The sequence below is a fragment of the Pollicipes pollicipes genome, unplaced genomic scaffold (assembly GCF_011947565.3).
Source record: "Pollicipes pollicipes isolate AB1234 unplaced genomic scaffold, Ppol_2.1 Scaffold_3094;HRSCAF=3628_pilon_pilon_pilon, whole genome shotgun sequence".
Lineage (NCBI taxonomy): Eukaryota > Metazoa > Arthropoda > Thecostraca > Pollicipedomorpha > Pollicipedidae > Pollicipes > Pollicipes pollicipes.
In genome coordinates this window covers 28068-55543 of record NW_023596227.1, presented here as the reverse complement: position 1 = coordinate 55543, position 27476 = coordinate 28068, and the positions used below count along the sequence as shown (strand labels likewise).

The window sequence follows — 27476 nt, the reverse complement described above, 5'->3', positions numbered from 1 at the left end:
CCAACGGCTGGCTGGTGCCTGCGGTCTGGATGACAGCATCTCGATACGGATGTTGTCATCAGTCACAGACGTCGGCTGGCACTCCAACGATTGCAATGTCATGTCTGCTGACGCTATGATTTGTGGCCGGGGCACCATAGCGTGTCCAAATACCGTGGCGTGGCCAGGAAACCGTGGTCTGGCAGAGACACCGTGACCTGACCCAGACACCATGACCTGACCCAGACACCATGACCTGACCCTGACACCATGACCTGACCCAGACACCATGACCCGACCCTGACACCATGACCTGACCCAGACACCATGACCCGACCCAGACACCATGACCTGACCCAGTCACCACGACCTGACCCAGACACCATGACCCGATCCTGACACCATGACGTGACCCAGACATGCCTTGACCCTGACATCGTGACCTGACCCAGACACCATGACCTGACCCTGACATCTTGACCTGACCCAGACACCATGACCTGACCCAGACACCATGACCTGACCCTGACACCAGGGCCTCACCCAGACGTCATGACCTGAACCTGACACAATGACCTGACCCTGACACCATGACCTGACCCAGACACCTTGACCCGACCCAAACACCATGGTCTGACCCAGACATCGGGACCTGACCCGCCGTACTCGGTAATAGCGAATATGCAGCCTCATTCCTTATTGTGCCGAGAGTTTGGCGACAGTTTGCGTTCTCGCACTGGATTGGATATGCGGCCCGATGAGACCCTTTTATCCTCGCACTGTTGGCCTCTGATACAGGAGCTGACGTTCTAATCTTCCACCTCTCCCAGGATCTGTACTGTTGTCTCCCGTGGAGCTTTAGCGGACTCCTGAGAGCCGCCTTTTCCATCTTCATGTGTGGTCGCTATCATTGGTGGTCCCCTAATGCACTCGTGAAGCTGTGTGGTACCCTCACTCGCCCACATTTCATCGATTCCAGCCTGATCACAATGTCTAGATAATAGCTACATTCCTGGCCATAATGAACTGACGTTCGTGGATCAGAAATCCGTCCAAGCTCTTCCTGTTCACGCTGCGCGTAGCCCTGCGCTGGCATTGAGCTCGGCTGAAGCGCCCAACCCATTTTCACATCTGGCACATCCTATTCCTGGATGTTATCGGCTTGCTGTTGATGAGAGGATGTGCGTGCCAATTCGTCCCGCACGGCCGCACCGTCTTGGGCGGCGTATCTGCTCGACCAGTGAGTTAGGAAGGGTGGCCGACCGGTGCTAATGTGTGACGAGGAATAGGAAAGGACGCTCGCACCCCATTTGTCAGAGGCTTGAATTCAAGCCATCTCCTGCACCACAGCTGCGTGGTCACGTCCCGCCACGAACTGCTCGACCCATGCAGCGGTAAAACCGCGCCCAGTGCAACGGCTGCGTGACGACGGTGCGCCCCCGGTCGCCTTCAGCCGCCCTCAGTCGCCGCCGGTCGCCCTCAGTCGCCGCCGGTCGCTCTCGGTCGCCCCTGGTCGCCGCCGGTCGCTCTCGGTCGCCTTCAGTCACCCTCAGTCGCCGCCGGTCGCCCTCAGTCGCCGCCTGTCGCCGCCGGTCGCCACCGGTTGCCCTCGGTCGCCGGTCGCTCTCGGTCGCCCTCGGTCGCGGCCGTTCGCTCTCGATCGCTCTCGGTGGCCGTTGGTCGCTCTTGGTCGCCGCCTGTCACTCTCGGTCGCCCCCGGTCGCCGCCTGTCGCTCTCGATCGCTTTCGGTCGCCGCCGGTCGCTCTCGGTAGCCCTCGGTCGCCGCCGGTCGCTCTCGATCGTTCTCGGTGGCCGTTGGTCGCCAGCGGTCGCCAGCGACTCTCAGCGGCGCGATCGGTCGGCGCCTGTCCGTGCCGCTAATGGAGCACCGTGTCAGTCGGCGGGCGGTACACGGTCGGAGGCGCCGCCGCCGCGGCCGCCCGCCCGCCCGCCGGCGGCCGGGACGCGCCGGGTCGGAGGAGACGGGCTGCCTGGGCCGGGGTGGGGCCGCCGCTGACGGCAGGGCACGTGACATGCGGAGAGGGGAGGGGGGGGGGGGCTGCGGTGAGCCGCGAGGCTTGGCTCGTGCACCGTTTGGGATGGGGCGGCGCCAGACCTGTGCCTGGATCTGTCCGCCGCTCGCTGGCAGCTCTGATCGACGTGCGTGGTCGCTCGGCCGCGCCGGCCTGCCCGCCCGCGGCCCAGCGCCGGGACATCCATGTCTCACGATGTGTGCACGCGCCCGGCATGACAGGCCCGCCGTGCACGACGTCTGCCGTGCCCAGTCCATTAGGCCGCGGTCGGCCGGGCGCGGCGGTGTCGGCTTCCCGGCGTCACCTGCGCGGAACGCGAGGCTGACGCTTTGCCTCTCCGCCTCTCCCGCCGCCCCCGTCGCTCCGTGATCGGCAGCGCGGAGCCGCGACTCGGGTCATGCGCACGCGACGGAAGAAACTCGAACTGCAAGGCCGCGAGGCACCGCTCGGCAGGCCAACGCAGTGGCTGGGGTTTTCAGAAGCTGGGAGTGTTCGGCGGAGCGGGGCACGGAGGGATGATGGAAAAACTCGGGCCAGTCAATGAGACCAGCGGATCTTGCGGTCAACTTTCACGAGCGGCTGGGAACTTTGAAGGTCTGAGGTAATTGGAGCGGGTCGCAGATGCAGGAGACGAGTTAATGACGTCAGTTTTGCATTCGTGTGAGGATTGCTACGGCGGGCTGTAGCAATGTCACGAGCGTTACCTGAACTCGCGACGGCATACTACAGCTCTGGCCGTGTGCTAGCTGGAGATTCTGCCGCTCTGATGTTCCGCGCTGTGCGGCTTGAACAACACACGTAACACAACACACGTCACACAGCACGCGTCACACAACACACGTCACACAACGCACGTCACACAACACGCGTCACATGACACACGTCACACAACACGCATCACACAACACACGTCACACAACACATTACACAACACGCGTCACACAACACACAACACGCGGCACACAACACACGTCACACAACACACGTTACTTGCCCCGCGGCTCGCCGGTCCCTGAGCCAGTGACTTGTGTTGTGTTGACCGGTCCCTGAGCCAGCGACTTGTGTCGTGTTGACCGGTCCCTGAGCCAGTGAATTGTGTTGTGTTGACCTGTTGCTGCGCCAGTGACGTGTGTTGTGTTGACCGGTCGCTGAGCCAGTGACGTGTGTTGTGTTGGCCGGCCGCTGGGCCAGTGACGTGTGTTGTATTGGCCGGCCGCCGAGCCAGTGACGTGTGATGTGTTGGCCGGCTGTTGGGCCAGCGATGTATGTTGTGTTGGCCGGCCGCTGAACCAGTGATGTATATTGTGTTGGCCGGCCGCTGAACCAGTGATGTGTTTTGTGTTGGCCGGACGCTGAACCAGTGACGTGTGTTGTGTTGGCCGGCCGCTGAGCCAATGATGTATGTCGTGTTGGCCGGCCGCTGAGCTAGTAACGTCAGTCGTGTTCACTGACGTCCGACGCTGTTGCAGTCCCGGGACCCGTCGGAGGGCGACGGCGGCGAACGCACCACCCGGCGCCTGCTGGTTAAGGTGCTGAAGGCGGCCGGTCTGGGCGCCACCAAAGGTGAGAGGTCGGCCCACCATGGGTTCTGTGCGCGGGCCGGGCCCGCCGCGGCCGCACCTCGACTCTCCGGCCGGCAGGTCCCACAGCTGGTTGTTCTGCGTGTGGCGTGTCGGCTCTGGGAGGAACGGCGCGCGGTGTGCCATACCCAGCAGGAAACTGGCCAGCGGCAGTAGGCAGGGACAGTCGTACGCGACAGGGAACGGACTGCCGCGGTGTGCGGAACTGTCACACGCGACGGGGAGCGGACTGCTGCGGTGTGCGGGGACTGTCACACGCGACGGGGAGCGGACTGCTGCGGTGTGCGGGGACTGTCACACGCGACGGGGAGCGGACTGCTACGGTGTGCGGAGACTGTCACACGCGACGGGGAGCGGACTGCTGCGGTGTGCGGGGACTGTCGCACGCGACGGGGAGCGGACTGCTGCGGTGTGCGGGGACTGTCACACGCGACGGGGAGCGGACTGCTGCGGTGTGCGGGGACTGTCGCACGCGACGGGGAGCGGACTGCTACGGTGTGCGGGGACTGTCACACGCGACGGGGAGCGGACTGCTGCGGTGTGCGGGGACTGTCACACGCGACGGGGAGCGGACTGCTACGGTGTGCGGGGACTGTCGCACGCGACGGGGAACGGACTGCTGCAGTGTGCGGGGACTGTCGCACGCGACGGGGAGCGGACTGCTGCGGTGTGCGGGGACTGTCACACGCAACGGGGAGCGGACTGCTGCGGTGTGCGGGGACTGTCGCATGCGACGGGGGACTTCACTGCGCTGCACCTGTCCTTTCACATCAAACAACGCACGTGCTGCGGCGGCCCACACGGTCTGTCACACCGGGCGGGGTTGCCGAGCTGTAAGCTGTCGCTGCCGAATGCACGTGCAGGGTTGCACGGCCCGGCCGCCGGCGGTGAGTCAGCCCATCACGTCAGAGACTCCTCGACGGCGCACGGGATCTAAATCGGGGCGGGGCCGATCTGGCGGCCGGAATGCGGCGGCTCCCCTGTATCCTGCCGGCCGTCCGGGAGTGGCGCGTCCGTTAGACCTCCCGCTGGTTGACGCTGGTTCCGCCTACACGCTACACCGGACCTCCTGCCAGCCGTTAGACCCGCCGCTGGTCGACGCTGGTCCCGCCTACGCGCGACACCGGACATTCTGCTAGCCGTTAGACCCGCCGCTGGTCAACATTATTCCCGCCTACACTCGACGCCGGACCTCCTGCCAGCCGTTAGATCCGCCGCTGGTCGGCGTTATTCCCGCCGTCATGCAACACCGGACCTCCTGCCAGCCGTTAGACCCGCCGCTGGTCGCTGTTAGTCCCGCCTACACCCGGCACCGGGCCTCCTAACAGGCTTGAAACCTCCGGGCGTGTGATGGCATGTTTGTGGGACCGGACGTTAGACCTTACTGTGGATATGATACCACCATGTTCTCGGCGTTACCCTCATGCCGTTAGACACCCCGCACTCGGATGTGCGGACTCCTTGCAGCTATCGGTGGACGTGCCTATAGAAGTCGTGCGACCTTTTTGTACCCGGTGTTAGGTCTCCCTGTAGCCGGCGGGAGGTTCCTCGCACCAGACGTGACATTGCTCGGCACCAGACGTCACATCTCCCCGTACGAGACGTCATATCTTTGCACACCAGACATCCCATCTCCCCGCACTAGACGCGGCATCTCCCCGCACCAGACGTCACATCTCCCCGCACGGGACGTTGCATCTCCCCGGACCAGGCGTCATATCTCCCAGGGCTGGATGTAACATCTCCCCGTACCAAAAGTCACATCTCCCCACACCACATGACACATCTTCCCAAGCCTGAAATCACGTCTCCTCGGACCAGACGTCACATCTCTCAGCTCCAAAAGTCACATGTCCCCACATCGGCGTTACATCTCCCCACATCGGCGTTACATCTCCCCACACCAGATCGCACATCTCCCCACCACATCTTCCCACATCGCTGTTACATCTCTCCCAACCAGGTCGCACATCTCCCCACCACATCTCTCCGCATCGGATGTCATATATCGCCACACCTGAAGTCACATCTCCCCACACCAGATGTCACATCTTCCACCACGTCCCGTACGTCACATCCCTTCACACTGGACGTCAGAGCTGCCTGCCCCGTGCGTCCGCGCCGTGTCGGCCGTTGGACGGCGGCCTGGAGACGGCCGGCTCCTCCCAGCCCCATCGATCGTCGTGCCGCAGTTAGCCGCAGCACGGCTGACCTCTTCCGGGTGTGGAGGCGCCGCGGCCGCGACATTCGCGGCCCGCGGCGGTCAAGCGGCCGACGGGCCCCCGGGGGGGGGGGGGGGGGGGGGGCTCCCGCCGCGGGGTGTCAGCCGACCGGCATGCAGCTGGGCGGGGAGGGGGGGGGGGGGAGGGGGGCGAAATAAGGCGAAGACCCATGGTCGGTGATGGCGCGTGGTACTGTTGCCTGCTGTCACATGCCTAATTTGTACGTCTTTTGGAAAACATTTGAAGACTTTCCACTGTTCTAGAGTGATGTAGGTAATTCCTTGATATATTTCACCTTAACGTTGAGCGGTATTAGGTTCCCTATTAGCGCCGGGTATTAAGTGTGCGAAGCACAGATGGTGATGCGACGCTCAGTAATGACGGTTACAGCGTCCTCTTGATTTTCGCGTTACGAAAACAACGCCAGCTGCCATGTTGGGTCTGCCCACTTCCGCTGATGCTAAACGATTCAGAATGACCCGACGCGCTGCGGCTGAAAGCGAGCGGCCAAATAAGGCACGCTGTGGCGTGGCTGTGTACTGTAGGCAAAAGCCTGCTGGCGCTTCGAGCTCCCGACCGTCTCCAGCGCCTGACCATGAGCTCGATGACTGAAACGTGTCGTTTGCTTTGGTTGCGTCGAGGTCTCCGACCTGGCCCAAGGGATAGTGCGTCACCGAGAAGGCTAATGTGTTTAAGTCTGCCGATGGCCCGGAATTGAAGCAAAAAACGACACATGTTATGGATGGGGCGGACACTGTTGAATCACCATCGGCTTCACGAAACACCGCGTAAAGGAGCAGGTTGCTTTGAGTGGTGACGTCATTGACCGTTGTTTGGCCGCACCACACCCGTAAATCGCCGCTTGGCTCTACGGGGAGCAAAACAAACAGCGTGTGTACTGGTCCACGTGACCATTTTGGTAGGTGTATCAGAATTATCGGCCAGATGTGCTGCTGCGGAAACTCAAGTGTGAAACTGTTGCAAGGTGTCCCCTCTCGCTGCCTCTCCTCCGTTCCGTTTGTTTCTCAGTCCCCGCTCCCCTCTCCCCTCAACCTTCGTACCTCCCCCCCCCCCCCCCTCTCTGCATATATCGCGAAACCTGTACCTCACCGTCGTTGGTGTAGTGGCCTAGATCAGTGCGTAGGTCTTCCACATCGTTGTGTTTCCTGTTGTGGGTGCGCTTCCCGTAAATTAGTCTCCTCAGTACTGAGTTGAGCCAAAATAGTTAAGTTACGGGTAAGGTCGTGGGTCGAGCGGGTCTAAACGTCAACTGACAGGAACTTATGGGGCTTCAGCGTCCCGGACCGGCCAGTTACGCTTTTTACAGGTTACGTCTCTGTGTAAGGCCTCGCCAACCAGGCAGGCAAAGTCCAGCTGCTTTATGATCGCGAACGTACCGTCTACGCGTCTTAAAGTGACCCCGGCACTGTGACTCATAGGTGTGCTAGTTCTTGACCGGGGACTACCAGTCTCAGGTCCCGAATGCAACACTGGACAAATCTGATATTGCCACGTAAAAGCCACACTGAGTGTAGCCCTGTTCGTGGGGGCTAATATGCTCCCAAAATCTTTGCGTCTTCCCAAACTTTTTCACAGTCACCGAGAACGTAAACAATGCCTATTTTGCGGATATTCCGGCCTCGTATTGCCAGGCGTTGTCAGCTCCAATGCCAGCCATCATGCGAGCATTGCCATATGTGACTTTGTGCGCGTGTGCCGAACATCAGTGCACACTTGCTTGCTATCTTTTCAAAGGGGAACATTCCGGTGCATTGGTGGGACCCATTCGTATGAGTTCCCAAAAGGTGGCGTTCTCTCTTGGTTGTGTCTGAGTATCATCTATAAGGTGATATCACTCACGGTTATAGTCACCCCGTTAAGGCCCGTCGCGAAAAACATCTTACTGGCTTGCATATGAATTGCTATGATTAAGAGCCTGCCCGAGGTCGGTGAAACGTTCGCATGCACTGAATGGTCACGTGTTCAGTTAGGGTAGTAACGCTTGACATGCTCTGGTTTAGTGTCTTCCTATTCGCTCCACCGTTTGTAGTCCGAGTTACTGCGACCAATCGGAGGTCGAAACCAATTACTTAAGACGGAGCCGTTTCTCTGAAAGAAAATCGCCGTGCCCGAAGACACATCAGTCTGGCTTCTTAATATTCGTGCTGAGCGTAAAGCTATTTTGCTAGCTTTTCATTCGTAATGATAGGAAATTGATATGCTAAGGAAATATGCCGTGTCCCACACGTGAAGGCAATTTGAGCGTTTGCTCTGCACCGTTCCACCTGTCTGGCCTCAGTTCACACCCGCGGTCCGTGGATATCCACTGGCTCCGTCAGCCTCACACGAGCTCTGTGCTTCTAGCTCATTCCGCTGAAGAACGCGCCCACGTTTGTGCATACATAGTCAGGAGCTCAGAGTGTTAGGTAACAGGCTCTCCTCCAGATTGGCGTAGCTGGTGCCTTGACCTTTGCCTTCGACCGCCCCTGAACTTTCACGGTTGGTCGATGGTGCAGATCTGCAGGTTTTCTTAAACCTGCAAGCGTTTGCTACTCTGTGGCGGTCTGCGTTCTGCGATACTGTAAGGACAGGCCGCACGTCCTTGAGCTAACCCGAGCGCGCATCTGAACCGGCCTGACCTGGATGATTTTCGGTACTGCCCTGACCCGGCCGTACCTCCACACTGCCCTGACTCGGGTGTACCTCGGACCTCTCCTGACCCGGGGTACCTCAGTACCGTTTTGACCCGGATGTACCACAGTTCTGGTCCCGTCTGACGGCCGCCCGGGCACCCGTGTTTCAGGCTGCAAGGAACCGTACTGCGTGGTGGAGATGGATGAGCCGGCCCAGAAGTTCCAGACGGAGACCCGACTCGACACAGACCACCCGTTCTGGGACGAGGCGTTCATCTTGTGAGTGCCGCTCGGCGACCGGCCGCCATAGACAGCCGAATGCCGAGGTCAGGTTTTTTCTTGGAGCATATTGCCACCTCGCCATATATTTCCGCTGTAGTCAGCGCCAGACAGCGCCCGAAGTTCGCCGATAGTGCGGCCGTGTTTTTGCGTGCCGCCGACCGCTGACTCCCCGCCCTGTCGTGGCTGTGCGCCGCGCAGAGGCTGCCGTTCTAGTCCATATACAGCGGGCAGGCGCCTCCCCGTGTCAGCCGTTCCGGTAGCTTGGCCTGGCCGCGTGCGGTGATGCGGCCGGCCGCGGCGTATGCCCCAGGTGCCGGGCGCCCCGCCCGGCCCAGCCCAGCCCAGCCCAGCCCAGGCCAGCCGGCCGACGCACCTGTTTGTTATCGTAACCGGGCTGAGTCGGCTGACGGGTGCTGGCATGGACGACCGGCCGGGGCCGCCCGCCCCGTGACCGTCCGTCCGTCTGTTCTTCGGTTCGTCCGTCTGTTCTTCCGTCCGTCCGTTCGTTCTTCCGTCCGTCCGTTCGTTCTTCCGTCCGTCCGTTCGTTCTTCCGTCCGTCCGTCCGTCCGTCCGTCCGTCCGTCCGTCCGTCCGTCCGTCCGTCCGTCCGTCCGTCCGTCCGTCCGTCCGTCCGTCCGTCCGTCCGTCCGTCCGTTCGTTCGTTATTACGTCCATCTGTCCGTTCTTCCGTCCGTCCGTCCGTCTATTCTTCCGTCTGTTTGTTCGCGGGCCGCTGTCCTATTGTGCTGGTCACTGCCAGGCCACAAACAGGACCCCCTCCCCTTCTCTCTGCACGTTCTCTCCCAAAGCTATTATTGTTACGGGCTTTCGCTGCCGGGTTCGGCCAATGCGTTGCTGTCGAAGACGTCTGCTGAATCCGGATTTCGTAGCTGGGCACAGCGTCAGATGCAGACGTCACTGTGCTTCTGCTCACGCCGTGTCAGGCACGTACTTCCCTAGTAGCGCCCGTTGTGCTGTTGTTCGTCCGTCTGCCATGGGCAGCGATAGCTCGCCAGTACTGTCTGTCGTCCGACACGCTCCCTTCTCATGTAAGCGGCCACGTCCCGGCTGTCTTCACCTGCCGACGCGGCGGGGCGTCCACGCTTCCAGATGGTCCTCATGATTTGGTGCTCACGCGCCCGGCGGGTAGGCTGGCGCTGGTCGTGCTCCCGCAAAACTCATCCGGGACGGGATTATGCGATGACCTTGTAAACGCATATGCAGGAAACTGTTGGTCGGCCTATAGCGTGCCATCTTCCCGACAGTTCCGGCCGTTTGTATGATCTGCTGCTGCATGGCTTCGTCATCAAGCCCCTCCTTGCTAATATGCCGCTGCCGCGGGCGTGGGCGCGGTCGACCTATCTTTCTCGTCCGTCCATGCGCCGCCGGGCGTGCATTATTTTTGTTCAATCGGAAGGCGGCGGTCTGCGGATGGCTGCAGGGGTGCGACCGCCTGGCGTTAAAATTACTCCCCTCCGAACTTTTGGAATAACTTCTGAACTTTGGGCGGCCTGCCGCCAACGTTTTGGGAGCTGTCGATCAATTCAGCGCATTTTCCCGAAAACAGCCTCAGTGCCGGGTGAAGTCACCGATATTAACGGCGTTTGCAAAGTGCGTAGCGTCGCGACGCGCCTCTAAAGACATCTTCAAGCATCTTCTTTGTTTTTTATCGCCACGTATAGATTTTGGTATGATACGACTGACCTGACCTTGTGCCAGTCAATCAACCACATGACTGGAGGGCACATCGATTCATGAACAGAGGTCATGCAAGACTAGTGTCAGGCTCAGAACCCAATTAATTAATGGTGTCCAACTGTGGTAAATCGGTCAGTAAATATAAAACGTTTCCCATGCCAGTGATAAGTGGTTAGATTGTCGTGGACCTTAGCTCTTGTGACGGAAGAATAAAGGCACGCTGACGAACTTATCTGGCTAGACTTTTGGTCGGAATGATGTGCCCAGCTTCCTTCAATGACTTTACACATTGTGGTATGTTTTTATTCGTGTGTTGCTGTTACTTACATGGAGAGCACAGTGATCCACTTGGTGCTGGTTTCAAAGCCACGCGAACATTATAACGGGTGCCGCAGGCTGGAAGATTTACCACGCGCTCGGTTGGGAGTCAAATTGACCCCCCTGAAGGTTTTTCCAGCATGATTTCCGAACGGCGTGGCGTAACCGCACCAAACTTTGCACAGCTGTAGAGAACTGAATAGCGGATCTTTTGATGCAAAAATCAGATGTACCTTGTGGGGTCGCTGACCTATGGCCGGTGAAAGTCAGGCCATGGCTGCAAGCGAAGGGCATTTCTATTGAATCGCTCATTGTGATGTAAAGAACGGTGTGTCGGACGAAGCCGTACACATCTGAGATAGTTTTTTAGGCAATAAACCAAGTATTATACTGATTTATCATTGCGACCCATTCCATTGACCTTGTGTCAGGTATGAAAGTCAGACCGAGTTTAAAACTAACCTGCGTTTTAACCCCATTCTTGTTTTATGGGGCAGTTTTTGGTGCTCATTTCAAATGTATTAATGACATGGACCGCAACAGAATTTTTTAACTGACTTCTGAACACGCGCCCGGGTGGCCGGCTAGATACCATTCGCTCGGGTGGGGGTCAATTTGACCCCCCTGAGATATCGTAAACTAAGAGAGCTAGAGACACCAAATTTACAGAGTGTGTTGACCGGCATGTGAACTCACTTAGGTCAAAGTTTCAGGTTCCTATGTAATGATCTTTGGGTCAACAAAGGTCAAACTAGGTCAAGTTCCAGGTTGGTCTCCAAAATGCCTCTTGAACCTAGATTACCGTTTCTAAGCAAAAGGTCACATTTTCATGTAAGGTTAATGACTTTGACCTTTTAAAGGTCAAGGTGACCAAAATCATACAAGATTGCTCCGAGCTTGGCATTTGACTAAGCGACAAAGATTACGCTAGGCAGTATGTTCCTAAAATAAAATGTTGACCTGGGTTATTTTAGGTTAATAAACTGTTCTGACTTATAAGAAGTCCATGGAAGATATATAATGCGGTTCCTGCTGTTAATAAGTTCGAAATGAGCACCAGAAACTATCCCATACAGCAAGCCCTGGAGCAACAAAATAGGTTGGTTTTGACCTTGGTGTGACCTTCACATCTAACCTCTGGTAAATGTAATGTGTTCATTCAACTGTTGTGTTGCCTAAGAAAGCATCTCAGAGATGCATGGCTTCGTCTAACACTTCGTTGTTGGATCAGATTGAAGGATTCCCTAGAAATTGCCTTCGCTGAAACCATGGCCTGACTTTGACCTGCCATGGGTCAGCGACCTTACAAGGTACATCTTAATTTGTTACGCCAAACGATCCGCTATTCATTTGTCTACAGCTATTCAAATTTGGCGCGGCTGCGCCGCGCCGTTCGGAAACCATTGTGGAAAAAGCTTCGGGGGTCAATTTGACCCCCACCCGAGCGCGTGTTAAAGGTGAGACAAGGTCACTGCCCTAAAGTGACCCAGGTCAACATCTTGTTTTAGGAGCATATGGTCCATTGTAATCCCTGACGATTAGTTGAATGGTAAAATAGGAGCAATCTCGCAGGTATTGATCACCTTGACCTTATAAATGTTAAACAAGGTCACTGGTCTCATAGGCATTTTGCTTAGAACAGGTGTCTAGCGTCACGGAAGTTGCATGAGGAGGTCTGACGGCAAGTGAGGCACCGATATGGATTTTTACCTTGTTTGACCTTATTTGACTATAAGGTCATTACCTAGGAACCTCAAATTCTGACAAGTGAGTTCACGTACAGTCCAATCCACCATGTAAATTTGTTGTCCCCAGTTCTCTCACTTGCTGAAATCTCGGAGGGTCAAACTGGCCTCTCCCCGCCCCAGCCATGGATATTCAACCGGCCACCTGGGCACGTGCTAGACATTTTATGCGACTGATGACGTCATTGGCCAAGAAACGTAGATCGGACCAATGGTTCGGGAAAAGAAGTGACAGGGCGATCAATATCCGTTTGAATTGGCTTGATCTGCCGATTTGATTGTGAGGGGCTGGATGTTGCAACTTGTATAATGGTTTGAAAGGTGTGAAGGAGTTAAATGTTGGACATTACTAATGTCATTGGCCTTTGCACGGGTCTTTGTTATGTCAAATCATCTCAAATCTTGAAATCGCCGTGAAATTAGTCCTCAAAGCTGCCATATCATGAACCAAGCGTCGAGGGTCGAGGTTATGGGGGTGAAGGTCAGAAAAGGCCGTGAAACGACCTCAGGTGACGTATCAGCACTCTTACTCATCGAATTTAGTGTTATCATGTCTTGCCTTGAGCTAGGCTTGCTATGTGGCCATATGATAACCACGATGAGACACGTTATGTGATCTCTGACCCCGTATTTTTGCCCCAGTGACACTTCACCGTGCGAGGTAACTGAATGGGCCTCGAATAATAGCGGTTGGTCACGCGCGAGGCTGCTGCTCCACGTTGTTTTTATATGCCCCACTCAGCACATTGAATGTGAAATGGGCTAGCACCGTGCCCCCCTCGTCCCGCCCCCCCCCCCCTTCCCCACGTTGCGGACCGTGGGACCAGGATGAGCCTGCTGCACCCGAAGCTCGACCTCTCACATTATCTGGGACATTGGTGTACCGGTGCTTTGGCAGGACAGTAACCTTAAGTTTACTTAAAGTTGCTCCGATAAAGTGCACTGTTCTCGTTCATGCGCGAGCCTGTCGTCCGTGGTCACTGTGTGTGTGCTCATCAACTTACGGTGCTCTTGTCCATTCCCGTATTGTTTTTCGTGCGTGTGTGTGTATTCCCGTTGTGGCGTGCGTGCAGGCCGCCATTCTGACAGTGGCTGGGCTGTTCGAACGGAGCCGACCGTTCCGTGTGCTCCACGCGTCCCACCGTTGTGACCGGCGCGCGCTCCCCCAGCGACCTGTCCCCCAACACGGGCGAGCTGCTGTTCGAGGTGTTCGACAAGCAGAAGCCGCGCGACACCAACTTCCTGGGCCTGGGCATCGTCGGCATCGAGGAGCTGCTGATCAACCCGAGTCAGCGACAGATCATCCCGCTGCTGTCGCGGCCTTACGAGGAGGACCCGGTGTCGGGCTCGCTCACGGTCGAGGTACGCTCCCCGGGCTGATGGGGCGGCTGCGGCGCGCCAGGACCAGGCGCCGGAGACGGCCGTGGTTTCGAGGCAGTGGCTTAGCCGAAGTGATCGGGTACCTGTCGGGTGCAGGTGTCAGTGCTGGACTTGCATTGCAGTCGTCTTCGTTTTCACCGACGCTCCTGTTTTGGTGTTCAGAAATGCCGCTCGCCGTTTGTGCGGTGCGTTGTCCAAAACCCCACTGCGACAAATACGTGAAGCGTACCATAGCGACAAATAGGTTGATAACGACTGAAAGTCTGGACGAATCCCGTGAAGGTTCGATATCTCAAACAATACGACCGATAATTGTATTTGTAAGCGCACTCCTCGTGTTGACCATGTATCGCGGACCTGCACGCTTGGGGCGCCGGCCGCACGGCTGCATCACAGTGTCGTGACGGCGGCGCGACGCGCGCTGTGCTGCAGTTTCTGTTCGTGGACGAGGATGGCTCGCCAGTAGAGGAGGGGGCTCTGCCGCACCGCGTGACGCAGACCTCCGAGCGCCTGCTGACCTCCGGCGAGGTGCTGCAGACCACGCGCACCACCTACACGCGGCCGCAGGGTGAGTGGACCGGCTGCACTCCCTGCAGAAGTGGGTGGACCGGCTGCACTCCCTGCAGGGGTGAATGGACCGGCTGCACTCCCTGCGGGGGTGAATGGACCGGCTGCACTCCCTGCGGGGGTGAGTGGACCGGCTGCACCGCCCGCGGGGGTTGAGTGGAACGGCACCAGCTCGAGACGTGGGGAGACCCACACGGCACCTCGGGTAGCTTGAGAGATCCACACAGCGCTACGTTTCAGCGGGTCTCATTAGGTCGCGTGTGATGAGCTTGAGTTGTGGAATGGCGGACACGAACCCCACGCCCGGCCCGGGAAGGTTCGAGCGGATCAGACGCCCCATCCTAGGCGTTAAATAGACCCACGTGCTACACCCATGGAGTGTAAGTAGACCCAACACTATACATATACCTGGAGGGGGTAAGTAGACCCACGCACTACACCCCTGTGGTGTGAGCGGACCCGTGCAGTACGCCCCTGTGGTGTGGGTGAACCCAGCGCTACACCCACCTGGAGGGGACTCATTACCTCTGGCCATGCTCCCTGCTGACAGTCGCCAACATCATCCGTGTTAGTGGGCTAGCCATGCACCGCCGTGCTCTGATGCAGCCCGGCCGGCCGCTGGACTACAGCGTGTTCAGACTTTCCAGATTTTTGTCTGTGCTGCATTATGATGGGCTCTACCAGGAGCTGCGCGACGAGTGTTAGTGGTCAGGTTGTGAACATACATGAGGTGGACTGTAACACTCGTGCCCGAAATGTTTGAATGCCGATCCTGCCATGTCATTTCTTGCTGTGGAATACATGAGCCTGGACGCAGTAACAACAGCCTAGGGTCAGGCCTGGGGCTCGTGTTCGAAGTCGCGGCGGCTGTTGGTGCGTAGCTCAGAGACTGATGTTTATAATGACCGTATCATTTGATGTTGATGTTTGGTGGTGCACATGTTGATGGGGGTCCTGCCTTGGCGGCGACGCTTGGTGTAGCGCGTCCACTTTCGCTGACTCGCCCCTTTCTGGGGCACCCTCGCAGATGATGACGACGGCCGCTTCGTCAAGAGCATGGCGCTCAAGGACGTGGACTCTAAGGCTCGCCCGAACGCCAAGAAGAGCACGCTCATCATTCACAGCTCGAAGAAGGTGAGCGGGCGACGCCGGGCCCGGCGGCGCTGGGCCGGCCGCCGCGCTGCCTCCCGAGTCTCTCTTGCTCGCTGCGTGTATGTGTGGTCGTGCTCTGTCCCCGGCGGCATGCGTTGTGGTGTGCTGCCTTTGGCAGAGCCGTGGAGTAACTCTCGGCCGACCGGGTCGCCACAAGGCGCGATGGTGTTGGTCTAATGTGTTGGTAAAGAACGATGGGATCTGAAAGGTGCGCGTCATGGCTACATTTTAGGCCAGAATTTAGGGCAAAATCGAGTTTGTAACTTCCCTTCCGTGCTCTTTCGGTCTTGTTCTGACATTCGCCGTGCGGCGTGTCTCAGCACTGACTAGCGTCATTCCCTGAGCAATGCGACTGGACAGCTGCCACACTACGTAAACTTTCCGCCCCTCTCTGCATGACATTACTAACGCCTGCCATGTAGTTGTACGGCCGTTTCTGTGGTGCACCGGCCGGACACTGTCTGGACACTGTCCGGCGGCCGCCGCGAGCCGGGCGGCGCCATGACGTGCCGTGACCGGCGGCCGGCCGCACGCGGCGCCGGCACGCGCCGGCCGTGCGGTGCGTGCCGGCCGGCCGTGGCGGCGCCGGCCGCGCGTGACACTAACGCCCCTCCTCCGCCGCTCTGCCCGCCCCGTCGCTCTGCCGCCGCGCTCCATCTGCCAGGAGAACGTGGACCTGCCGTCTGTGAAGGTGAGCTGGCCTGACCTGACCTGATCGGGTCTGACCTGACCCGACCTGACCTGACCTGACCTGGGTAGACCCGACTGCCTGCTACCCGCTCCGGGTCACAAGGAATTTTCGGGCTCCCCTGCCCCATTACACAATATTTTTACACCATGTGAGAGGGTTCTGAACTGCGAGGGTCCGCTGCCCCTACGGCAGTGAATAATAACACAGGACCTTTACTGATGGTGTCGTCGTGTCGTCAGTGTCCTATACCTGCTTTCCCTGCTTTTTAAGGCGTATGTGGCCAATTGATGGAGTTTTTTGTCATTGAATCGCTGTAAGGTGATTGACCCCGTGATTGTGCATTGTGCTACGAGCCGCCATGTTCGCTTACCCCGTTTCGACTTACATGACACTGCTCTCACACCCCGGTACGTCGCTCTTTTGTGTTGCTTTCTCAATAACGTCTCCTAAAAGTAAGCACGGGTCGCTTAAAAGCGTAGACGGCAAGTGGTAGTTTGGCCAGAATTTCTAAACACTCTAAAATGCGTTTACATTCCATTGCACGAGGACCTGGCATATCTGGTAAACTGACCTAGAAGGCGCGTGGCGTGTGAGCGTTGGCGCGCTGCCGCCCCACATAGCCGGGAGCCCGGCCGGTCCCGAACTATCGCGGCGGCATGCGCCTTTAGCAGTCCAGCCGTGTCGCTGCCCGCTCGCCCTGCGGCGCTGCAGGCTGTGGCTGTGGCTGCTGCTGGCTGTGGCTGTCGTCCCGAGGCCTGGCCGTCGCTGTCCCGCTGCTGGTCACCGAGCTGACCCTGGTCCGATGTTGGCTGCACCGCCGGGCTCCGACCGCTCTGGCCACTCTCCTGGCTCTGTCCTCACCCGAGTCATCCCCGTGATGGCGGCCGAGCGTCCTCCGTCGCCTCGTGACTCTCCTCGCCGTCGGTCCCGTGACCTCTCGGCGGTGCGGGACCGAGTCGTCCTCGCGATGCTGGCTGCGCTCCCTCCGTCGCCCCCCCCCCCCCCCCCCCCCATCTCCCCTCCCGGTCCCGCGACTCCTCCCGGTAGTGCAGGCCACTCTAGCACGGATCGCACTCCTCCGTCGAGAACCGGCCGCGGCAGTAGGGAGACCGCCCCCCCCCCCCCCCACGCTGACTGCCCTGCCGCCGATAGAGCGATCCCCAGTCTGTGCTCCGCCGCCGCGCCGCCCGCATCGCTTCATCATAGCTTCTTTTTTATAGGTTCAGCGCAATAACGACGGCCTGTGGGTCGAAGTGCCGGCCAAGGTTTGTACGTTTTGTTTTGGGCGCCGCCTCCTCGCCAGACCGCTTGTTTCTCGGTGTCGGCCGGCGCTCGGTGTGCGGTCGCTGCTTTCGGGAGGGAGGCTCCCCCTGGGGCTCTGCTGGCGGCGGAGGTGGGAAAGCATGCGATCTCCCCCAGCCGCGGCGCCGCTCGCCCCGCGCTGCTCGCCCCGCGCTGTTTGCCCCTGGCACCGCCACTGGTCGCACCGCGCGTTCTCATCACGTGGCTGCTCCTCACACGGGTCCGCTTACACTCGCACCGAATGGTCTTCTCATCGGGTGCTGGCATACAAGAGTTGTAACAACTCTCGTATGCCAGCAGTTGCCAACACAAGGCTAACAGTTGGCCTTGCAGGAGCTCCGACTGATGATGCTCGCCTTCGCTCCTGGTGGCCTGGCGGGATGCTTCTCTCACGCTCGGTCGTCGAACGATCTCTGCATTATTCCCACCATGTGGATGCTGGTGGTCACGAGTAGCGTTCTCACAGGGTGCTCTCGTCAGCAGTACAGGACGCTCTTATCACGCACTGCCTGCTCAGCCAGCACAGATTTGAAGTGGCTTGGATTCCGTGCGTGGCGTTCGGTGCTGTGTGCCGTGTACAATGTGCTGCCTTCAGCGGCTCTGCAGTTCACGATGCTGTCCAGGAAGGAGCGCGGCTGTTGGGTGGTGCCGGTGGCGGTGGTGGTAGCGTAGCGGTCCCTGCGGAGGTGGCGATGGTCACTCAGTGACTCTGGACTGGTAGTAACGGGCTGCCACCTCGGACGTGTTGATGACGAGCTGCGTTTTGGTGGTGGGCAGCAGGCATGCCTCAACGAACGGGGCTCGTGCTTTTAATGCATCGGTGGTCGATGGTGCGAAGGTCGTAGCTGACTTTCGAACGTATGAACGCAGCTCACTCTACGTAGCAGTGTGCGTCGCATGACTGTGGACATTCAGTTGCGGTGTTGTTTTTCTCGAAACGTTATTGCGTTGTTTGCTGCTAAAATGTCCCGTGTGTGACGCATTCCTTATGCGTTGATATTGCGTTGACTGAGACGACGTGCTTGGAATCCTTAATTCTTCGGCGAAGACTTGTGCACAAAATCGCAGTCTGGGCGTTACAACGAAATAGTACTAAACCAGAATAATAGAAAATGCCGTGGAATTGATGTATGACGTCAATCAGTTGTGACCAATTGTTAGCCACTGATGTCTCGCACGGCACTGCCCGAGCGAGGAATCGCCATGGGGCACGTGCTCCTCGTTGCCCTCATACTTACGTGTGTAGCGGCCTCTTCCTAACCCACTTGCCACCGCGGGCGGGTCAATGGCTCATCACATACTCCCGCGTCCCGTGTTACCGGCGATTGCATCCGCTGTAACCATCTGCGCGCCCCTCCCTGAGCGATCCTGTCGTATGATGACCCACGTCCGTGTCGTTGCAGGACAACTTGGACGACTCCATTCAGACGTCGGAGGCAGGCTCAGACGTGCAGGAGGCAGGCAGAAGCGGCCACTCCCCGTCGTCCGGTACGACAGGCGTCACGTGTTCCGTCGCTGGCCAGCCGGCCAATGTCGCGTGTTTGCGTGTCTGGGTGCTGCGGTCTTGCCGCGGCAGCGGTGGGGTCGCTCCACATGTGTTGCAGTGTGTTTGTTCGTGTCTGAAACTGCGCGACTGCGGTCTTGATCTCCCCTTGGCTGTGCTCCTGCGAGGGAAGGCTCGCCGCAGCGTGTCACATCGCAGTGCGGTCTGCAGGTGTGCTTATGAAGCGTTGTCTCTCAAACTCTGACTTATCTGCCACGCGGCGGAACCGCCAAAACCCACCTTTGACTAACGGCGCTGCGGTGAGGCTTTTGGAGAGTCGGCCGATAAACCTCGTTGAAATATCCGTGCCACCGGGTAGCGCACCCCTGCGGGGCATGATCTTGGGGCAGACAGGTGCCTGGAGTAAACAAAAACACCAGGATTCGATCTGAGCATCCCAGACATAGAACCCTATGGGATCCGGGATCCATCGTCTGGATCCAGGCTATGTCTGCTTGGGAGGTCGCGTACGCTGTTCCAGTCAGTCTCAACACAGACCGCCCGGGCAGTTGCCTGCGGCCGGAGCTGTCCAGGGATCCCCGTCCCGTTGTGCCACGGCGCGTCTGCCAGCAGGGCACGAGCTTGGCACTAACCCGGCGGTCTCCCGTCCCGTGACGTCATAGTACGCCGCGTCTGCCTGCACGGGACGAGCCTGGCACTGACCCGGCAGCCTCCCGTCCGTGACGTCACAGTACGCCGCGTCTGCCTGCACGGGACGAGCCTGGCACTGACCCGGCAGCCTCCTGTTCTGTGACGTCACAGCACGCTGTGTCCGCTCGCAGGGGACGAGTCGAGCCGCGGCCGCAAGCGGGCCAAGAAGCGCTCCTTCTTCGGGTCGTTGCGCAAGCGGCTGAGCGGCAGCAAGTCGCGCAGCAAGTCGAGCGAGCCGGGACAGGGCCGGGACGACTGGGAGGACGACCCCGGCCGCAGCGCCAGCCTCGACCGGAGGCACTACCTCACCGTGCCACGCGCTGGTCAGTGTCACGCCTGCCCCAGTGCCAGCCTCGGCCGGAGGCACCACCTTACCGTGCCACGCGCCGATCAGTGTCACACCTGCCCCAGCGCCAGCCTCGGCCGGAGGCACCACCTTACCGTGTCACGCGCCGATCAGTGTCACACCTGCCCCAGCGCCAGCCTCGGCCGGAGGCACCACCTTACCGTGTCATGCGCCGGTCAGTGTCACACCTGCCCCACGGGACACTACCTTCACCGTGCCACGCGCCGGTCAGTGTCACACCTGCCCCACGGGACGTTATCTCACCGTGCCACGCGCCGGTCAGTGTCACACCTGCCCCACGGGACACTATCTTCACCGTGCCACGCGCCGGTCAGTGTCACACCTGCCCCACGGGACGTTATCTCACCGTGTCACGCGCCGGTCAGTGTCACACCTGCCCCACGGGACACTACCTTCACCGTGCCACGCGCCGGTCAGTGTCACACCTGCCCCACGGGACGTTATCTCACCGTGCCACGCGCCGGTCAGTGTCACACCTGCCCCACGGGACACTATCTTCACCGTGCCACGCGCCGGTCAGTGTCACACCTGCCCCACGGGACGTTATCTCACCGTGCCACGCGCCGGTCAGTGTCACACCTGCCCCACGGGACACTACCTTCACCGTGCCACGCGCCGGTCAGTGTCACACCTGCCCCACGGGACGTTATCTCACCGTGCCACGCGCCGGTCAGTGTCACACCTGCCCCACGGGACACTATCTTCACCGTGCCACGCGCCGGTCAGTGTCACACCTGCCCCACGGGACGTTATCTCACCGTGCCACGCGCCGGTCAGTGTCACACCTGCCCCACGGGACGTTATCTCACCGTGTCACGCGCCGGTCAGTGTCACACCTGCCCCACGGGACACTACCTTCACCGTGCCACGCGCCGGTCAGTGTCACACCTGCCCCACGGGACGTTATCTCACCGTGCCACGCGCCCGGTCAGTGTCACCACCTGCCCCACGGGACACTATCCTTCACCGTGTCACGCGCCGGGTCAGTGTCACACCTGCCCCACGGGACGTTATCTCACCGTGCCACGCGCCGGTCAGTGTCACACCTGCCCCACGGGACGTTATCTCACCGTGCCACGCGCCGGTCAGTGTCACACCTGCCCCACGGGACACTATCTTCACCGTGCCACGCGCCGGTCAGTGTCACGCCTGTCCCACGGGACGCTACCTCTCCGTGTCACGCGTTGCTCGGTCTCACATCCCCAGACAGCTGGTTTTGTGTGTGCAAAACCGAAAGAAACCAACAAAATCGCATGCTTCGAACGTGGCATCAAAGCTGTTGGCAGGGTTATCGCTGGGTCGGACCTAACGTGGTCATGCTATTACTCACATCAGCGTGATCGTATCTGCAGTATTTACAAGCGTGCCTGAGTTCGGATTGTGCCTGGGGACCCACGCAGATACATGTGCTAGTTAACGGGTGTGACCGGGTGTAGTTTTGCTTGCTTGCAAATCAGTACTGATCTGCTTGCAAAACAGTACTGACATGCTTGCAAATCAGTACTGATATGCTTGCGAATCAGCACTGATATGTTTGAAAATCACTGCTGATACGAACTCACAACGTGACGTGTTGGCGCTGAAGGGTGTGGCGACGTTGCCGATCGTTCCCAGCTGGGGATTGATGGCTACGCGTGCTCCGTCTGCACGCGCCCGCAGCCCGCCCCTGTGTGTGTGTGTGCCCTGGGGAGAGAGACGCTCGAGCGGCTGCCGGCCGGCCGGCCGGCTGTCTGTGATTGGCGCGTATGGGCCGCCGCCGGTACTCGCGCCCTGAGCTTTCAGCACCGCCAGCGTGCTGGGCCGCCTCTAACCCTGCCCTCCCTCGTGGCCGAGGGCGGGTCTCGCGCCCGCGCCCGTGTGAATCGCCTCTTGCGGCTCTAACCGCTGGCCTGCCCGCTGCCTGCTTGCAACGGTGACCTGCTGACACTGGTGGCCTGCCGCTCGCGTGACCCGCTCACCCCGTGTGACCGCGCGTTTGGTGCTGTTTCAAGAGGGCGGCGCCGCGGACGTGTCTGCCGGCGCAGTCGATCCCTTCAGGCGGCCGCTGCCCGTCTCCTGTGAGTCGCCGTGCAGGCCGTGGCCAGCGTCCGAAAGCGATGGACAACTTACGCCCTTTTAGTGGTGTACTTACGCCCTTTTGGGGTGCACTGGTGGACAGCTTACGCCCTTTTAGTGGTGCACTGGTGGACAACTTACTCCCATGGTATAGACGCACCGTCTCTACTCTATGATATCAGCGAGTTTTCCTGTTAGTAATAACTTGCGCCTCGAAGTCTTAGGTCAAATTGGCCTGTTTCCGGCAGATTCCCTGGCAAAGTGTCATCTGGACGTGGCGCAACTTGTCGCTCCGTTTGATGGTACTCTCCGCTGGCCCGGCCCATGCCTGCCGTCGGTTGGGCAGCCCAGGGCGCTGGGCAGTGGGCGGGCAACTTGTGCACACCTGCGTTGCGGGCAGCGCGCTGCTGTAGCTGAGGAGCTTCTTTCGTAGGCTGTAGACGATAATATTTAGGGGTCAAATGAATGGTTATATTCACCGTACAACTGTGTTTGTCATGTAATTTTGCGATGCAAAATTGCGCAGTAGCGGTAATATTTGGCTCAAAAGTAGACGATAGCCTTAGACAGCAATGCAATTTTAGCATTTAGGAATAGCTAGAACATAAAGGCAGTAGCGAAACTTCAAGAGGGTGGTTTCGCCTTGTCGAATTGGTTAAAGCTCGAAACCTCAACGGGTGTCTTGAGTTGAATGAGCAGCTCAGACAGCTGCCGTGTAATGATTAGACGGTACCTGGCCATTCATCAGCGGCAGCTCAGTGCAACGCAGAACGTTATGTTAACTATTGAGCCAGTTATTTGTTCAATTGTCTGTTGGGATAAATCCCTTTTGCCGTGCAATGAAGGGCTCATGTTGTTCCTGTGTGTACCAAATGCCGGCGTTTTGCTGGGGTTCGTGCCAGTCCGCGGTGCTCTCACCGCACACCGATCCGCACTGCCAAGCTTTGTCTGCCATGCCTCGCTTGTGCACATCACTAACACGCCAACGTGTGGACCGCCAGTGCTCCCGGGGGCGGGGGTGCGGGATGGACAGACCTCCCCAGCCTCGCCTCGCCGGCGCGGGCCGACGGCCGGGCGGCCCGTGCCGGCGCGCTGGGCCGGCGGCGGGCCGGCCGCGGAGGGCTCGCTGACAGCACTCCTGTGTCGGTAGGCGCCGGCCGGCCCGGCGCGCCCGACGACAGCAGCCTCAGCGACATGTCCGGAATCAGCAACGCCTCCAACCGCACCTACATCAACGACGAGTCCACCCTGGTGCTGGAGACCACGGAGAACGGCATACTCAAGTAAGCCCGCGTACCGCCGCCGCCGCCGCCGCCGCCGCCGCCGCCGCCGGCAGTTGGCCAGGTGTGCTCGAGCCGTACCAGCAGGCACAAGCGGTATACGGGCTGGCTGCATCTGGATGTGCGCAGCAGGACTCGTGTGACGTGCGTGTGAAACTCGCTGCGCCATTGTGTACTGAACGTGGGGCCTGAGTTAAGCTATGAATAAATATGGACTTGAACTCTGCAGCATAATAGCGGGCTGTTCAGTTCTGTTGGCGCACTGCCGTTCAAACAGCCGTTAAGTCGTCGTCTTCCGCTCTCTCCGTAGACACTACTTAGTACCCAACAACATGGCCAAGAGGTCCAAGTGGAGGAAGAAGGGCTCCAAGCTGCACATTTACAACGAGCACGTGTTCGTGGCGAAGCATCTGCCCAGGTGAGGGTCTCCCTGCTGTGCTCTGCTCCGATGACGCTCCCGCTGGGGTGTTGGCCTGAGCGACGCTCTTGTTGTGCGCATTATCCGCCTGCGGCCGTGCCGCTCGTGTGCCCCCGTGCTCCGCATGTGTCTCTGAGCCGGTGACCGTCGCCTGCCGCTCGTGTGCCTCTGAGCCGGCGACCGTCGCCTGCCGCTCGTGTGCCCCCGTGCTCCGCATGTGTTTCTGAGCCGGTGACCGTCGCCTGCCGCTCGTGCGCCCCTGTGCTCCGCATGTGTCTCTGAGCCGGTGACCATCGCCTGCCGCTCGTGCGCCCCTGTGCTCTGCATGTGTCTCTGAGCCGGTGACCGTCGCCTGCCGCTCGTGTGCCCCCGTGTTCCGCGTTTGTCTCTGAGCCGGTGACCGTCGCCTGCCGCTCTTGGCCTCCGTGCTCCGCGTGTGCCTCTGAGCCGGCGACCGTCGCCTGCTGCTCGTGTGCCCCCGTGTCCTGCGTGTGTCTCAGCCGATGACCGTCGCCTGCCGCCCGTGTGTCCCCGTGTCCCACGTGTGCCTCTGAGCAGATGACCGTCACCTGCCGCTCGTGTGCCTCTGAGCCGGTGACCGTCGCCTGCCGCTCGTGTGCCTCTGAGCCAGTGACCGTCGTCTGCCGCTCGTGTGCCGCCGTGTCCCGCGTGTGCCTCTGAGTCGGCGACCGTCACCTGCCGCTCGTGTGCCTCTGAGCCGGCGACCGTCACCTGCCGCTCGTGTGCCGCCGTGTCCCGCGTGTGCCTCTGAGTCGGCAACCGTCACCTGCCGCTCGTGTGCCTCTGAGCCGGCGACCGTCACCTGCCGCTCGTGTGCCGCCGTGTCCCGCGTTTGCCTCTGAGTCGGCGACCGTCACCTGCCGCTCGTGTGCCTCTGAGCCGGCGACTGTCGCCTGCCGCTCGTGTGCCGCCGTGCTCCGCGTGCGCCTCTGAGCCGGCGACCGTCGCCTGCCGCTCGTGTGCCCTCGTGTTCCGCGTGTGCCTCTGAGCCGGCGACCGTCGCCTGCCGCTCGTGCGCCCCTCCCTGTGCCCCTCGTGTGACTCTGAGTCGGTGACCGTCGCCTGCCGCTCGTGTGTCCCCGTGTCCCACGTGTGGCTCTGAGTCGGTGACCGTCGCCTGCCGCGGCCCGCTGATGGTGCCCGGCGACCAAGGCGTTGACCTCCCCCTCCGCTGCCTCGCCGTCAGCGCCCTCTGTTCGGTCTGCGAGAAGTCGCTACCACGCTGGCTGGGGAAGCAGGCGTACGAGTGCCGCGGCTGCCAGGTCAAGGTGCACAAGCAGTGCCACGTGCGCGTGGAGACGGTCTGCCCGGGCAGCACGGTACACACCATGGAGCTGTGAGTAACGCCGGCGGCGAGCGAGCGGCCGGCCGGCCGGCCGCTGGCAGCCCGGGATTGCTGGAACGGCGCTGTATTGGGAGGGACGGCCGCTGACGTGATGACGCTGCCTGCATTCATGTTATATAGGAGTGAGGGGAGGCAAGGGGTTGGGTGGGGAGAGAGGCGTGACGTAATGTTCCTGCAGCCTCCGCCGCCGGTCGGTGCGCCCCGGCTGCAGCACACATATAAGCGGTGACGGGAAAGTCGTCTTCAAAGACACGCCGGCCGCGTTGGTTGCGTGGGTCTGTAATGCCGCATTTTCGTGTTACAGGGAATACCTGCAGACGTTGGATGACAAACGACAGCGAAATATGACCCGGTAGAGGGTTCGACTAGCGCCACAAAGCGTGGGACTCGGGAACTTCAACCTTGGCGCGTTCCGACAGATGGCGCCTGCCTATTAGTGGCTTGCTGAGGACGCAGGACCACAGGGCACGTTTGTTTTGCTACGCTTGTGTTTTGCGACTATTATATGTGTACTGTCGTAGGCCGTCACTTTTTCTGAGTGCTGCGAAGGTGCAGTGCGTATATCAACTTAATCATGAGATCTGCAGGTTGACAACACAAGGTTTATGGTGCAGTCGCGGGCGCAGCAAGTCGCCCTGTCTTCTCGATCTGTTGTTTTGGCCTTCTTCAGTGTGTGCCTTTGTTGTTCGCCGATGTAACCAAAGCGCGTGCTAGTGCTGAATCTCGTGGCACGCGAGGGAGGCCCTCTGGAGGCCGCCGGGCGCAGGCGGACGCGGTTGGTCGTGCCCTGCTCCGCCTTGTGCGCTAGCGCCCCCTGTATCCCTTAGAGCCACCCAGGTCTCTCTCTCTCTAACACAATGTGATATTACGTACTTAACGCTTGAGTACTGTGCAATGTTTACGTGCGGGAATCTCCAGCAGACAGCAGTGTGGACAATCTGGGCGGGTTGTGTTCTTTTTCTGCATCTTTTTTAGACATCGCTGGCTTTTGTAACGCTTCTGGGTATGCCGTCTATGAACCTTGGTGTGATGTATGGGTGGAAAGCTGTTCTGTCAACGAACTTTTTTTCTTAGTTCAGCTCCTGGCCGTCAGATGTCGGTGGCGGTGTCGCTGCCCCGTTAGGTGGTTGTGTCTCCCGCCCAGCTCTTTGCGACCCTGGCGGTCTGTAGGTGCCGCTCTGCGAAGCGCCCTCCCGCCCCCGCCTGCGCGGGCTCCGTGATAGGACTAGTCGCCGTCTGCCTCGCCTCGCGCCGTGCCGCCATAACTGCCAGGCGGCGCCGGCCTCATGTCTTCCGCCGCCAGAGGCTGCCGACCTCTCGGTGCGTTCGCCCGGATGCCCGACGCCCCGTGCGCCTGTGCTGTGGCGGGCCCCCGGGCGGGGTCGATTCGTCTGCGCCAGGCGCCGCTGACACAGGTGGCGCGCCGCGGCGCGGGCGCCAGCCGCGCGACGGAGCGACGCTGCAACGTTGTGCCGCCCCGTCTGGGCCAGCGCCCGGTATTTACCCGCCGCACTTCTCGGGCGGCCGGTCCGTCGTGACGCGCACCCTTGGCCGGCCGCGATAGTCTGCTCTTTCTGACATCGATGTGCCGGCTGGCAGTAGCTCCGTCGGCCGTCGGGGGCGGACAGGGCGGACAGCGGCGCGGCCGGACACCGCCCGGCGGCCGGACTGTCCGCGCCGTCGCGTGTCGACGGGTTCTGGACGGGCGGCCGCGCGCCGGCTGTCCAGCAGTATCGGCAGGCCTGCCGACCGCTGCGGCCGGCGGCGGCCGCGCCGCGCTGCCGGGGGACCGGTGCCGGGCGCTGCTATTGACAGGCGTGACCGAGCGCCGCCCTCCTGACGACGGCTCCGGAGGGACTGGCCGCCGGCGCGCGCGCGCGCTCGGCCGCTGACCGGTGCGGGGTCGGCGGCTCAGCTCTCGCCGCCGGACGGTGACCCGGGGTCGCGCCGGCGTCCGTGGTCTGGTGCTGGGGTGGAGTCACCGGGCTTGCGGCCGCCGTTCTGTGAGTGTGAACGGCGCGAAGGGAGGCGGCGAGCCCCACAGACCCCCCCCCCCCCCCCCCATCAGGGGCGTGGCGTTGGTAAGAGTCGTCGCTCGGCGATAGGCCAGGCTTCCATTGCAGCCGATCGCCCGTGGAAAAAGCAATTAACCAACCGCCCTCCGGCTGCGTGTTTGCATTGTGCTATCTGCAGTGGCATAATCACTAAATGTT

At 60.1% G+C, this 27476-nt stretch overlaps 1 protein-coding gene across 4 annotated transcripts in view; it reads left to right on the top strand.

Annotated features, from left to right (window-relative positions):
• The window catches only part of LOC119090852 (uncharacterized), a 44727-nt gene extending 17804 nt beyond the window's left edge, over nt 1-26923 (top strand). Inside the window, exons 5-18 of one of the 4 annotated variants that reach the window (XM_037213589.1) lie at nt 3483-3576; nt 8619-8727; nt 13661-13853; nt 14304-14439; nt 15466-15572; nt 16255-16281; nt 17502-17546; nt 18987-19071; nt 19909-20100; nt 22136-22201; nt 23350-23482; nt 23790-23897; nt 25105-25254; nt 25568-26923. In XM_037213589.1, coding sequence (XP_037069484.1) covers nt 3483-3576; nt 8619-8727; nt 13661-13853; nt 14304-14439; nt 15466-15572; nt 16255-16281; nt 17502-17546; nt 18987-19071; nt 19909-20100; nt 22136-22201; nt 23350-23482; nt 23790-23897; nt 25105-25254; nt 25568-25619 — 1497 coding nt within the window. In that variant the 3' untranslated portion in view covers nt 25620-26923. The remainder of the gene's footprint in view (nt 1-3482; nt 3577-8618; nt 8728-13660; nt 13854-14303; nt 14440-15465; nt 15573-16254; nt 16282-17501; nt 17547-18986; nt 19072-19908; nt 20101-22135; nt 22202-23349; nt 23483-23789; nt 23898-25104; nt 25255-25567) is intronic. The other 3 variants (XM_037213591.1, XM_037213592.1, XM_037213593.1) reach the window with 3 other exon arrangements.
• The last annotated feature ends 553 nt before the right edge of the window (nt 26924-27476 follow it).